The following is a 13,840-nucleotide window of genomic DNA, read 5'->3' as shown; positions in this document are numbered from 1 at the left end:
TGTGTGAGGTTTCCGCTGTATTTTTGACCAGAAAAGTGCATTTTCAGCAAGTTGAAAAAATTGAAAAAAACGCCATACTAACCCCTTACGTTTTTTTCAAAAATCAACACCCTCAAACTTTGGCATTTTATGCCCTTTTTGGATGCTTCTGGGCCCCCTGTTGAGTGTGTGTGAGGTTTCCGCTGTATTTTTGACCAGAAAAGTGCATTTTCAGCAAGTTGAAAAAATTGGAAAAAAAACGCCATACTAACCCCTTACGTTTTTTTCAAAAATCAACACCCTCAAACTTTGGCATTTTATGCCCTTTTTGGATGCTTCTGGGCCCCCTGTTGAGTGTGTGTGAGGTTTCCGCTGTATTTTTGACCAGAAAAGTGCATTTTCAGCAAGTTGAAAATATTGAAAAAAAACGCCATACTAACCCCTTACGTTTTTTTTCAAAAATCAACACCCTCAAACTTTGGCATTTTATGCCATTTTTGGGCTCTCCTGGGCCCCCTGTTGAGTGTGTGTGAGGTTTCCGCTGTATTTTTGACCAGAAAAGTGCATTTTCAGCAAGTTGAAAATATTGAAAAAAAACGCCATACTAACCCCTTACGTTTTTTTTCAAAAATTGACACCCTCAAACTTTGGCATTTTATGCCATTTTTGGGCTCTCCTGGGCCCCCTGTTGAGTGTGTGTGAGGTTTCCGCTGTATTTTTGACCAGAAAAGTGCATTTTCAGCAAGTTGAAAATATTGAAAAAAAACGCCATACTAACCCCTTACGTTTTTTTCAAAAATCAACACCCTCAAACTTTGGCATTTTATGCCCTTTTTGGATGCTTCTGGGCCCCCTGTTGAGTGTGTGTGAGGTTTCCGCTGTATTTTTGACCAGAAAAGTGCATTTTCAGCAAGTTGAAAATATTGAAAAAAAACGCCATACTAACCCCTTACGTTTTTTTTCAAAAATCAACACCCTCAAACTTTGGCATTTTATGCCATTTTTGGGTGCTTCTGGGCCCCCTGTTGAGTGTGTGTGAGGTTTCCGCTGTATTTTTGACCAGAAAAGTGCATTTTCAGCAAGTTGAAAATATTGAAAAAAAACGCCATACTAACCCCTTACGTTTTTTTTCAAAAATTGACACCCTCAAACTTTGGCATTTTATGCCATTTTTGGGCTCTCCTGGGCCCCCTGTTGAGTGTGTGTGAGGTTTCCGCTGTATTTTTGACCAGAAAAGTGCATTTTCAGCAAGTTGAAAATATTGAAAAAAAACGCCATACTAACCCCTTACGTTTTTTTTCAAAAATTGACACCCTCAAACTTTGGCATTTTATGCCATTTTTGGGCTCTCCTGGGCCCCCTGTTGAGTGTGTGTGAGGTTTCCGCTGTATTTTTGACCAGAAAAGTGCATTTTCAGCAAGTTGAAAATATTGAAAAAAAACGCCATACTAACCCCTTACGTTTTTTTCAAAAATCAACACCCTCAAACTTTGGCATTTTATGCCCTTTTTGGATGCTTCTGGGCCCCCTGTTGAGTGTGTGTGAGGTTTCCGCTGTATTTTTGACCAGAAAAGTGCATTTTCAGCAAGTTGAAAATATTGAAAAAAAACGCCATACTAACCCCTTACGTTTTTTTTCAAAAATCAACACCCTCAAACTTTGGCATTTTATGCCATTTTTGGGTGCTTCTGGGCCCCCTGTTGAGTGTGTGTGAGGTTTCCGCTGTATTTTTGACCAGAAAAGTGCATTTTCAGCAAGTTGAAAATATTGAAAAAAAAACGCCATATAACCCCTTACGTTTTTTTTCAAAAATTGACACCCTCAAACTTTGGCATTTTATGCCATTTTTGGGCTCTCCTGGGCCCCCTGTTGAGTGTGTGTGAGGTTTCCGCTGTATTTTTGACCAGAAAAGTGCATTTTCAGCAAGTTGAAAATATTGAAAAAAAACGCCATACTAACCCCTTACGTTTTTTTTCAAAAATCAGCACCCTCAAACTTTGGCATTTTATGCCATTTTTGGGTGCTTCTGGGCCCCCTGTTGAGTGTGTGTGAGGTTTCCGCTGTATTTTTGACCAGAAAAGTGCATTTTCAGCAAGTTGAAAATATTGAAAAAAAACGCCATACTAACCCCTTACGTTTTTTTTCAAAAATTGACACCCTCAAACTTTGGCATTTTATGCCATTTTTGGGCTCTCCTGGGCCCCCTGTTGAGTGTGTGTGAGGTTTCCGCTGTATTTTTGACCAGAAAAGTGCATTTTCAGCAAGTTGAAAATATTGAAAAAAAACGCCATACTAACCCCTTACGTTTTTTTTCAAAAATCAACACCCTCAAACTTTGGCATTTTATGCCATTTTTGGGTGCTTCTGGGCCCCCTGTTGAGTGTGTGTGAGGTTTCCGCTGTATTTTTGACCAGAAAAGTGCATTTTCAGCAATTTGAAAATATTGAAAAAAAACGCCATACTAACCCCTTACGTTTTTTTTCAAAAATTGACACCCTCAAACTTTGGCATTTTATGCCATTTTTGGGCTCTCCTGGGCCCCCTGTTGAGTGTGTGTGAGGTTTCCGCTGTATTTTTGACCAGAAAAGTGAATTTTCAGCAAGTTGAAAATATTGAAAAAAAACGCCATACTAACCCCTTACGTTTTTTTTCAAAAATCAACACCCTCAAACTTTGGCATTTTATGCCATTTTTGGGTGCTTCTGGGCCCCCTGTTGAGTGTGTGTGAGGTTTCCGCTGTATTTTTGACCAGAAAAGTGCATTTTCAGCAAGTTGAAAATATTGAAAAAAAACGCCATACTAACCCCTTACGTTTTTTTTCAAAAATTGACACCCTCAAACTTTGGCATTTTATGCCATTTTTGGGCTCTCCTGGGCCCCCTGTTGAGTGTGTGTGAGGTTTCCGCTGTATTTTTGACCAGAAAAGTGCATTTTCAGCAAGTTGAAAATATTGAAAAAAAACGCCATACTAACCCCTTACGTTTTTTTCAAAAATCAACACCCTCAAACTTTGGCATTTTATGCCATTTTTGGGTGCTTCTGGGCCCCCTGTTGAGTGTGTGTGAGGTTTCCGCTGTATTTTTGACCAGAAAAGTGCATTTTCAGCAAGTTGAAAATATTGAAAAAAAACGGCATACTAACCCCTTACGTTTTTTTCAAAAATCAACACCCTCAAACTTTGGCATTTTATGCCCTTTTTGGATGCTTCTGGGCCCCCTGTTGAGTGTGTGTGAGGTTTCCGCTGTATTTTTGACCAGAAAAGTGCATTTTCAGCAAGTTGAAAATATTGAAAAAAAACGCCATACTAACCCCTTACGTTTTTTTTCAAAAATCAGCACCCTCAAACTTTGGCATTTTATGCCATTTTTGGGTGCTTCTGGGCCCCCTGTTGAGTGTGTGTGAGGTTTCCGCTGTATTTTTGACCAGAAAAGTGCATTTTCAGCAAGTTGAAAATATTGAAAAAAAACGCCATACTAACCCCTTACGTTTTTTTTCAAAAATCAACACCCTCAAACTTTGGCCTTTTATGCCATTTTTGGGTGCTTCTGGGCCCCCTGTTGAGTGTGTGTGAGGTTTCCGCTGTATTTTTGACCAGAAAAGTGCATTTTCAGCAAGTTGAAAATATTGAAAAAAAACACCATACTAACCCCTTACGTTTTTTTTCAAAAATTGACACCCTCAAACTTTGGCATTTTATGCCATTTTTGGGCTCTCCTGGGCCCCCTGTTGAGTGTGTGTGAGGTTTCCGCTGTATTTTTGACCAGAAAAGTGCATTTTCAGCAAGTTGAAAATATTGAAAAAAAACGCCATACTAACCCCTTACGTTTTTTTCAAAAATCAACACCCTCAAACTTTGGCATTTTATGCCCTTTTTGGATGCTTCTGGGCCCCCTGTTGAGTGTGTGTGAGGTTTCCGCTGTATTTTTGACCAGAAAAGTGCATTTTCAGCAAGTTGAAAATATTGAAAAAAAACGCCATACTAACCCCTTACGTTTTTTTTCAAAAATCAACACCCTCAAACTTTGGCATTTTATGCCATTTTTGGGTGCTTCTGGGCCCCCTGTTGAGTGTGTGTGAGGTTTCCGCTGTATTTTTGACCAGAAAAGTGCATTTTCAGCAAGTTGAAAATATTGAAAAAAAACGCCATACTAACCCCTTACGTTTTTTTTCAAAAATTGACACCCTCAAACTTTGGCATTTTATGCCATTTTTGGGCTCTCCTGGGCCCCCTGTTGAGTGTGTGTGAGGTTTCCGCTGTATTTTTGACCAGAAAAGTGCATTTTCAGCAAGTTGAAAATATTGAAAAAAAACGCCATACTAACCCCTTACGTTTTTTTTCAAAAATTGACACCCTCAAACTTTGGCATTTTATGCCATTTTTGGGCTCTCCTGGGCCCCCTGTTGAGTGTGTGTGAGGTTTCCGCTGTATTTTTGACCAGAAAAGTGCATTTTCAGCAAGTTGAAAATATTGAAAAAAAACGCCATACTAACCCCTTACGTTTTTTTCAAAAATCAACACCCTCAAACTTTGGCATTTTATGCCCTTTTTGGATGCTTCTGGGCCCCCTGTTGAGTGTGTGTGAGGTTTCCGCTGTATTTTTGACCAGAAAAGTGCATTTTCAGCAAGTTGAAAATATTGAAAAAAAACGCCATACTAACCCCTTACGTTTTTTTTCAAAAATCAACACCCTCAAACTTTGGCATTTTATGCCATTTTTGGGTGCTTCTGGGCCCCCTGTTGAGTGTGTGTGAGGTTTCCGCTGTATTTTTGACCAGAAAAGTGCATTTTCAGCAAGTTGAAAATATTGAAAAAAAACGCCATACTAACCCCTTACGTTTTTTTTCAAAAATTGACACCCTCAAACTTTGGCATTTTATGCCATTTTTGGGCTCTCCTGGGCCCCCTGTTGAGTGTGTGTGAGGTTTCCGCTGTATTTTTGACCAGAAAAGTGCATTTTCAGCAAGTTGAAAATATTGAAAAAAAACGCCATACTAACCCCTTACGTTTTTTTTCAAAAATTGACACCCTCAAACTTTGGCATTTTATGCCATTTTTGGGCTCTCCTGGGCCCCCTGTTGAGTGTGTGTGAGGTTTCCGCTGTATTTTTGACCAGAAAAGTGCATTTTCAGCAAGTTGAAAATATTGAAAAAAAACGCCATACTAACCCCTTACGTTTTTTTCAAAAATCAACACCCTCAAACTTTGGCATTTTATGCCCTTTTTGGATGCTTCTGGGCCCCCTGTTGAGTGTGTGTGAGGTTTCCGCTGTATTTTTGACCAGAAAAGTGCATTTTCAGCAAGTTGAAAATATTGAAAAAAAACGCCATACTAACCCCTTACGTTTTTTTTCAAAAATCAACACCCTCAAACTTTGGCATTTTATGCCATTTTTGGGTGCTTCTGGGCCCCCTGTTGAGTGTGTGTGAGGTTTCCGCTGTATTTTTGACCAGAAAAGTGCATTTTCAGCAAGTTGAAAATATTGAAAAAAAACGCCATACTAACCCCTTACGTTTTTTTTCAAAAATTGACACCCTCAAACTTTGGCATTTTATGCCATTTTTGGGCTCTCCTGGGCCCCCTGTTGAGTGTGTGTGAGGTTTCCGCTGTATTTTTGACCAGAAAAGTGCATTTTCAGCAAGTTGAAAATATTGAAAAAAAACGCCATACTAACCCCTTACGTTTTTTTCAAAAATCAACACCCTCAAACTTTGGCATTTTATGCCCTTTTTGGATGCTTCTGGGCCCCCTGTTGAGTGTGTGTGAGGTTTCCGCTGTATTTTTGACCAGAAAAGTGCATTTTCAGCAAGTTGAAAATATTGAAAAAAAACGCCATACTAACCCCTTACGTTTTTTTTCAAAAATCAACACCCTCAAACTTTGGCATTTTATGCCATTTTTGGGTGCTTCTGGGCCCCCTGTTGAGTGTGTGTGAGGTTTCCGCTGTATTTTTGACCAGAAAAGTGCATTTTCAGCAAGTTGAAAATATTGAAAAAAAACGCCATACTAACCCCTTACGTTTTTTTTCAAAAATTGACACCCTCAAACTTTGGCATTTTATGCCATTTTTGGGCTCTCCTGGGCCCCCTGTTGAGTGTGTGTGAGGTTTCCGCTGTATTTTTGACCAGAAAAGTGCATTTTCAGCAAGTTGAAAATATTGAAAAAAAACGCCATACTAACCCCTTACGTTTTTTTTCAAAAATTGACACCCTCAAACTTTGGCATTTTATGCCATTTTTGGGCTCTCCTGGGCCCCCTGTTGAGTGTGTGTGAGGTTTCCGCTGTATTTTTGACCAGAAAAGTGCATTTTCAGCAAGTTGAAAATATTGAAAAAAAACGCCATACTAACCCCTTACGTTTTTTTCAAAAATCAACACCCTCAAACTTTGGCATTTTATGCCCTTTTTGGATGCTTCTGGGCCCCCTGTTGAGTGTGTGTGAGGTTTCCGCTGTATTTTTGACCAGAAAAGTGCATTTTCAGCAAGTTGAAAATATTGAAAAAAAACGCCATACTAACCCCTTACGTTTTTTTTCAAAAATCAACACCCTCAAACTTTGGCATTTTATGCCATTTTTGGGTGCTTCTGGGCCCCCTGTTGAGTGTGTGTGAGGTTTCCGCTGTATTTTTGACCAGAAAAGTGCATTTTCAGCAAGTTGAAAATATTGAAAAAAAACGCCATACTAACCCCTTACGTTTTTTTTCAAAAATTGACACCCTCAAACTTTGGCATTTTATGCCATTTTTGGGCTCTCCTGGGCCCCCTGTTGAGTGTGTGTGAGGTTTCCGCTGTATTTTTGACCAGAAAAGTGCATTTTCAGCAAGTTGAAAATATTGAAAAAAAACGCCATACTAACCCCTTACGTTTTTTTCTAAAATCAACACCCTCAAACTTTGGCATTTTATGCCCTTTTTGGATGCTTCTGGGCCCCCTGTTGAGTGTGTGTGAGGTTTCCGCTGTATTTTTGACCAGAAAAGTGCATTTTCAGCAAGTTGAAAATATTGAAAAAAAACGCCATACTAACCCCTTACGTTTTTTTTCAAAAATCAACACCCTCAAACTTTGGCATTTTATGCCATTTTTGGGTGCTTCTGGGCCCCCTGTTGAGTGTGTGTGAGGTTTCCGCTGTATTTTTGACCAGAAAAGTGCATTTTCAGCAAGTTGAAAATATTGAAAAAAAACGCCATACTAACCCCTTACGTTTTTTTTCAAAAATTGACACCCTCAAACTTTGGCATTTTATGCCATTTTTGGGCTCTCCTGGGCCCCCTGTTGAGTGTGTGTGAGGTTTCCGCTGTATTTTTGACCAGAAAAGTGCATTTTCAGCAAGTTGAAAATATTGAAAAAAAACGCCATACTAACCCCTTACGTTTTTTTCAAAAATCAACACCCTCAAACTTTGGCATTTTATGCCCTTTTTGGATGCTTCTGGGCCCCCTGTTGAGTGTGTGTGAGGTTTCCGGTGTCTTTTTGACCAGAAAAGTGCATTTTCAGCAAGTTGAAAATATTGAAAAAAAACGCCATACTAACCCCTTATGTTTTTTTGGCCATGTTGTAAAGTAAGGCTTTTTTTGCATTTGTATTACGTAATGTGAGCACTTCTGGACTTACCTGCTGCCGCTCCTTTTCTGGTTCCCTCATATTTTATTTTCCCAAACTAAACATGAATATTGTCAACGGCACACTTTACGTTGCATCATCCGTCCCTGTCTTGTCCCTGCAGGCCGACGCTGACCCTGACGCACAGGAATCTGACAGGAAGTTGCAACGTCAACTGCGGCTGCAGGATCCACGAGTACGCCCCTGTGTGCGGCTCGGACGGCATCACCTACTTCAACCCCTGCCTGGCCGGCTGCAGCGCCGTGGGAAACGACAGCAGTGGGGTGAGCGACGTCGTGTGTGTGTGTGTGCCACCCTGGAACAAGGGGGGCAATGGAAGGGGACAGGCCATAGGGTACATCCCCCAGAATACAAAAAATAATATATATAAAGTAAATTAGTGATCATAGTAAAGTAAGCATCATAAATAACCACTAATATTACTGAGTGAATTCATGAAATATAATTTAAAATAATTTAATTGTGCCTGAATTTGTTAGAAAATATTGTAATATTAAACTTTTATATATTAAAAAAATCAGTCTTAGTATATATATTGACATCAGCACCACAATGCATGGCAAAACATTTTATAAAATAATGTAAACAGAGCAGTTAATTAGTTAATTTATGCAAATAATTATTGTTTAAAATGTAATTATTTGAATTTATAAAAATTAAAAAAATCCCAAATTAAAACAAATTAACCAAATAATAAAATTGGTTATAATGCAACATTAATAATAGTCATTTTTCATAATTAAAATAACTAAATGTAACAATGTAATAATTGATTAAACAGATCAATAATTAATCCAAATAAATTTACAGTATAAAGTCATAATGGGAAAAAAATAGCCATGTTTCTGTGCACACAACCTTTAACCTTTGACCCCCTTCCTATCACCCGTCCCCAGTTGCGGAACTACACAGACTGCGGCTGCGTTCAGAGTCGTCAGGTGATCACGCCATCGTCGGGCGGCCAGGTGAACCAGCTCCAGCTGGTCATCGTCAAGACGTACCTGAACGAGAACGGCTACGCGTTGTCGGGCAAGTGCGACCGCATGTGCAACACGCTCATCCCTTTCCTCGTCTTCCTCTTCATCGTCACGCTCATCACGGCGTGTGCGCAGCCGTCCGCCATCATCGTCACGCTCAGGTGAGGGAAAGCGGTCCAGTTAAAATGGTGGCGGCGTATACGCTGTACGATGGTGTTATGTCGCTGCAGGTCCGTGGATGAACAGGAGAGGCCTTTTGCTCTCGGGATGCAGTTTGTCCTCCTCAGAACTCTTGGTGAGTCGAAATACTTTGCTACGTACTTCTACACATTTGCTATAAATAATGTAGACAACACAAGGCGGTGATGGAATTTGGAAAACTTTATTTAAAGTCCAAACAAATCAGCATCAAAAAGCGTTAGAAAGCATTGATTTCATTAACTGTAAAATGCTGCCATCATGTGGTCAGTCAGCGCTATTGCAGCGCCTTGTGTTAACACTTATGGATAGCTGGGATTTTTTTAACATGAAGTTGTACACATCATCATCGGCAGTAACTTACCCACACTTAGTCACGTGAGCTGGGGGGTGGAGTCACTGCTGAAGGGGTGTGTCCTACATGTGAAAAAAAATGCCTTTAATTAGACTTGAATGAATTGTTAATTGAATAAATAATGAACTTACTTTGTCATTGTGGCCCCGCCTCCATGGTTAGCCTACATCCCGACGCCCATCTACTTCGGTGCCGTGATCGACACCACCTGCATGCTGTGGCAGCAGGACTGCGGCGTGCAGGGCTCGTGCTGGGAGTACGATGTCACCGCCTTCCGCTTCGTCTACTTCGGCCTCGCCGCCAGCCTCAAGTTCGTGGGCTTCGTCTTCATCTTCCTCACGTGGTACTCCATCAAGCACAAGGAGGAGCGCGTGGAGCGCTGGCGCCAACACCTGGCGCCGCCCCTGGGCACCGTCAGCGAGCTCATCTGCCACGCCGGCGGCCACAAGAGCCACGCCCGCACGCGCTCCTGCCCCGTGTTCCTCCCGCCCCGCGCCGAGGTCCCCGCCGCTTTGCTGCTGGAGCGCGGACACAGCAGCCTCAGTTGCCCCGGCAACGCCCTCAAAGCAATAACCCTGCCTATCGTGTTGCCGCATCACCACAGAGGCTCCGCCCACGTCTGACAGCCCGTGCCTTCCCCTCCCTCGAAAGGGCTGACTCAGCATCTCGCCACGGTGCTACCGACATCACTAAAGCACAAACGTGTCCTATGCAACGTACGCCTCCGCCGCCCAATCGCAGTACTGAACAGCGCCCCCCTTTCTTTCTGCGTTTTTTTTGTGCCTCAGTCTTTGAAGCGACGCCACCGGTACATTAAACAGGGACGGTCGGGTTCCGAACGCTAACCCGACTACGTGCTAAGGCTACTACTGTATGTCCCAAAGATGTGATTGTATTGTACGTTTAGTTAGCTAGGAGACTAACAGTAGCATAGACGGACGGCATGGCCGCTTTTCTGCTGTTATTGTTGTTGCTATTTTTAAACTGGGTCTATATTAAAGGGTATTACATTTGACTTCCTGCTCCTTTTTAAATGTTGACGTAGTATTTGTGTGACTTGAAGTACCTCAAGCGACTAACCGAGATCACGGTGTAAATACAAATACAAATACGGTAGAGCGTAGACGCGTATTTATCATCTTAACCTTTTACTCAAAAGACGAGAGTCCAAACAGTATTATTATTATTGACGAGATGCCTACATTACCCATAATGCACTTCTCCGAGCAGCATAAAGAAAGACTGGACCTCACGGATATTTTAGCAGTATTCAGAAAGCTTAATGACGTTCCTCAGGAGCAGAAGTCTCTCGTTTATGTTTGTGGACTATTTGCTTTACAAATGACTTGAATACATTGTTGAGATTTAGCATTAAAAAAAAAAAAGTCAACAAGCTTTGTCTCGTGTCATTACTACACCCCCCCCCCACAGTATTACATTAACAAACTACGGTTGGACCACTTACCTGGGTGTCTAATTTCAAGTTTTAAGTCAATTATTGGGGGGGTACGAATGCATTTTTTGTAATTAACTGCATTTAAAAATACATGTAATTATATATATTAATTTATTAATAATTTATTTATTTATTATTATAATTATTTATTTATTAATAATTGAATTTTTTTTAAATTATTACAATTAATTATTAATTTATTAATAATTAAACCTAAAATTATAAATTTATTAATTAAAAAATTTAATTATTAATTTATATTTTAAGGTGTTTACATTGGGGGGCAGCTGACTGTACAAGTACAAATGCATAATTTTGTTATTGGTTTAATTTTTTTTAGGCCTTTATATATTTGTACATATACTTACATTTACCAGAAATAATAAATATATATTACAATACGCGCCAGAGATTGGGTTGAGTTGCAAGGTTAATAGTGATACGGAATCTGTTGTAGCGGAGACCACTGTTTTTTCACTATACGAGTAAATATTAAAGCATTTTCGCACTTGATAGCTAAACAACATTAGCGATGTCACATGATCACTGAGTGGGAACCGAACCCACGCTGGCTGCACGGGTATCAGCCGACTGAACCATGGCGGTTCATCAGTGACATCATGTGACACCTAAAAAAAAACAACAGGGAAGGTTTATGCACTAAGACGACATTAGCGATGTCACATGATCACTGAGTGGGAACCGAACCCACGCTGGCTGCATCAGCCGACTGAACCATGACGGTCCATCAGTGACATCATGTGACACCTAAAAAAACAACAGGGAAGGTTTATGCACAAAGACGACATTAGCGATGTCACATGGTCACTGAGTGGGAACCGAACCCACGCTGGCTGCACGGGCGTCAGCCAACTGAACCATGACGGTCCATCAGTGACATCATGTGACACCTAAAAAAAAACAACAGGGAAGGTTTATGCACTAAGACGACATTAGCGATGTCACATGATCACTGAGTGGGAACCGAACCCACGCTGGCTGCATCAGCCGACTGAACCATGACGGTCCATCAGTGACACCTAAAAAAACAACAGGGAAGGTTTATGCACAAAGACGACATTAGCGATGTCACATGGTCACTGAGTGGGAACCGAACCCACGCTGGCTGCACGGGCGTCAGCCAACTGAACCATGACGGTCCATCAGTGACATCATGTGACACCTAAAAAAAAACAACAGGGAAGGTTTATGCACTAAGACGACATTAGCGATGTCACATGATCACTGAGTGGGAACCGAACCCACGCTGGCTGCACGGGTATCAGCCGACTGAACCATGACGGTCCATCAGTGACATCATGTGACACCTAAAAAAAAACAACAGGGAAGGTTTATGCACGAAGACGACATTAGCAATGTCATGTGACACCTTAAAAATAATTTTTAAAAAACATAAACACCAAGGGTATGGTTGATGGTTTTTTATTTTCATGGCTTTCCAGCAACCACTGACTCTTACACACTCACACACAGACACACACACACACACACACTCAAGTGGGTTGGAACATTCTAGCAATGTTTGCTACACGGGCCTTTCGTAGCATCATGCAGTAACATGAAAAATTGCTTAGCTTTTCCCAGCATTGACTCAACCCCATCTTATCATAACCGCACTCTCATGACTCAGCATTTTTTGGCAATCTTACTGCTTTTATGTCAACATCATTTATCAACAACGTTGCTTTTGAGGTCCAATCAGTGGAAGAATGTTTATTCGTACTTTTTGGACGGTGAATGTAGCAAACACCCCCTTCTTCAAACACATACTTTCAAGTGTCAAAACATGGGAAAACTAGCATCATAGTGTATAAAAAGCAAAATACTGTAACATGTGAGGAATAACACGGTAAAAATGATGATTATTATTATTATTATTATTATGGGGAAAAGATCCAAAGTGCATTTGGGGTCCGTTTGTTTTTACCGACTGATTCCTCATTAAAAAGCGTTGTTATTCGTAGGGAATAATCTCATTTGTCTCCCAACACTTAGCTGCATTAAGGCTTTTCTCTAAATATATAATATATATATTTGACAAAAATCATAACACTGTTAGCTAATAATAATGTAAAAAAATAAAGATAGCTTTTAAAGTCATTATACAAGTCTGAATGACTGACCTGGTCACGTGACTGTCTCTCTGTACGGCGGCCATCAGAGATTCTGAGCGCCGCTTCCCTCGTAGAGCAACGTGAGGGGCGGGGCAGGGACCAGCACCGAGGTTGGAGTCTGTGCGGTGGGGGGGCTCCCGGTGGAGGCGGTGCTGGGCCTCATTGCGTTCGGGGAAACGGGGAGGAATCCCTGGTCGTGGAAAATGTCTTCCTCGTCGTCGTCGACACTGGGGCTGGGACCCGGGGCGTGGTGAGGGGCGGCGCCCTCCATGCGGGGAGGGAGGGGCTGCAGGGAGTTGTGAGCGCGCAGGAGAGCGTCGTGTCGCGTGTCCAGCTCGGTTAGCCCGTTGCCGCTGAACACGTCTCCGTCCATGTCCTCCAGCTGCTGCTGCACCCAGCCCCCGTTTCGGGCGGGGGGTACCAATGGCATCTGGGGGGGGTCCGTTTGCCTCCTGGGGAGGTCATTAATGGGCTTCGTGGTGGTGAGACAGGGCGGCACATAACCACCCCGAGCCGGGTCGTCCCCGCTGCCCACTTCGAGGCCTCCGCCCCAGGCCCCGGAGCCCAGCTCGGGCAGGGTGGAGTCGTCAGGCGTTAGGGTTTGGTTGAATTGGTTGAAAAGGCGTGGCAGTGCAAACATGTGATCTACGTCCTTCTGGAAGTTGGCCCAGTCGTCGGGCCCCGGGCTGTAGTCGGGCCTACATTGGTAAAGGCTTTCGTTGATGCTGTACAGATCCTCCAGTCCCTGCCAGTTGACGTCCTCGTCCGTCAAGTTGGGAAGCTTAACCCTGTCGTCCGTCCCATACTGGCTGCGTGCTGCTGAAGGAGAAGGAGACAAGGACGTAAGGATCTAAGGCCACAAAAGCAGGATGCTTGTTGTTGTTGTTGTTGTCTGATGCGAAGCTGCGGCACCATGCAGTGCAAAGGGAAAATATGGCGACATTCCGCCGCGATAAAGTGACACATAAAGCCGCACAAAGAAGCTCTGCAACCTGGAATTCAAAACAAAAAAGCAAAAAAGGAGTAAAAGGCAGGAATAAAAAATCAAAAAGCAAATCAAAAGTTGCCGCTTGCTTGCAACGAGCAGGAGAAGACAGGACAGAAAGCAAAACGTTGAGCTAAA

General features: G+C 42.1%; 2 protein-coding genes across 6 annotated transcripts in view; one reads left to right on the top strand and one right to left on the bottom strand.

Moving 5' to 3' along the window:
* The window catches only part of slco5a1 (solute carrier organic anion transporter family member 5A1), a 43,917-nt gene extending 33,397 nt beyond the window's left edge, over positions 1-10,520 (top strand). The window contains exons 8-11 of the mRNA XM_078792351.1: positions 7,700-7,859; positions 8,493-8,734; positions 8,804-8,868; positions 9,289-10,520. Coding sequence (XP_078648477.1) covers positions 7,700-7,859; positions 8,493-8,734; positions 8,804-8,868; positions 9,289-9,749 — 928 coding nt within the window. The 3' untranslated portion in view covers positions 9,750-10,520. The remainder of the gene's footprint in view (positions 1-7,699; positions 7,860-8,492; positions 8,735-8,803; positions 8,869-9,288) is intronic.
* Positions 10,521-12,054: 1,534 nt separating this feature from the next.
* sulf1 (sulfatase 1) overlaps positions 12,055-13,840 on the bottom strand; it is a 67,716-nt gene continuing 65,930 nt past the window's right edge. For 2 of the 5 annotated variants that reach the window (XM_078792347.1, XM_078792350.1), the window contains one exon: positions 13,348-13,533. In XM_078792347.1, the coding sequence (XP_078648473.1) occupies positions 13,500-13,533 (34 nt within the window). In that variant the 3' untranslated portion in view covers positions 13,348-13,499. Of the gene's footprint in view, positions 13,537-13,840 lie in introns of all 5 variants that reach the window. The other 3 variants (XM_078792345.1, XM_078792346.1, XM_078792348.1) reach the window with 3 other exon arrangements.

This window comes from Doryrhamphus excisus, linkage group LG7 (assembly GCF_037039965.1).
Source record: "Doryrhamphus excisus strain RoL-2023G ecotype Guam linkage group LG7, RoL_Dexc_Guam_v1.1, whole genome shotgun sequence".
In the NCBI taxonomy this organism is placed as follows: Eukaryota; Metazoa; Chordata; class Actinopteri; order Syngnathiformes; family Syngnathidae; genus Doryrhamphus; species Doryrhamphus excisus.
The sequence above is the reverse complement of the archived record's forward strand: the minus strand, read 5'-3'. Positions and strand labels throughout refer to the sequence as shown.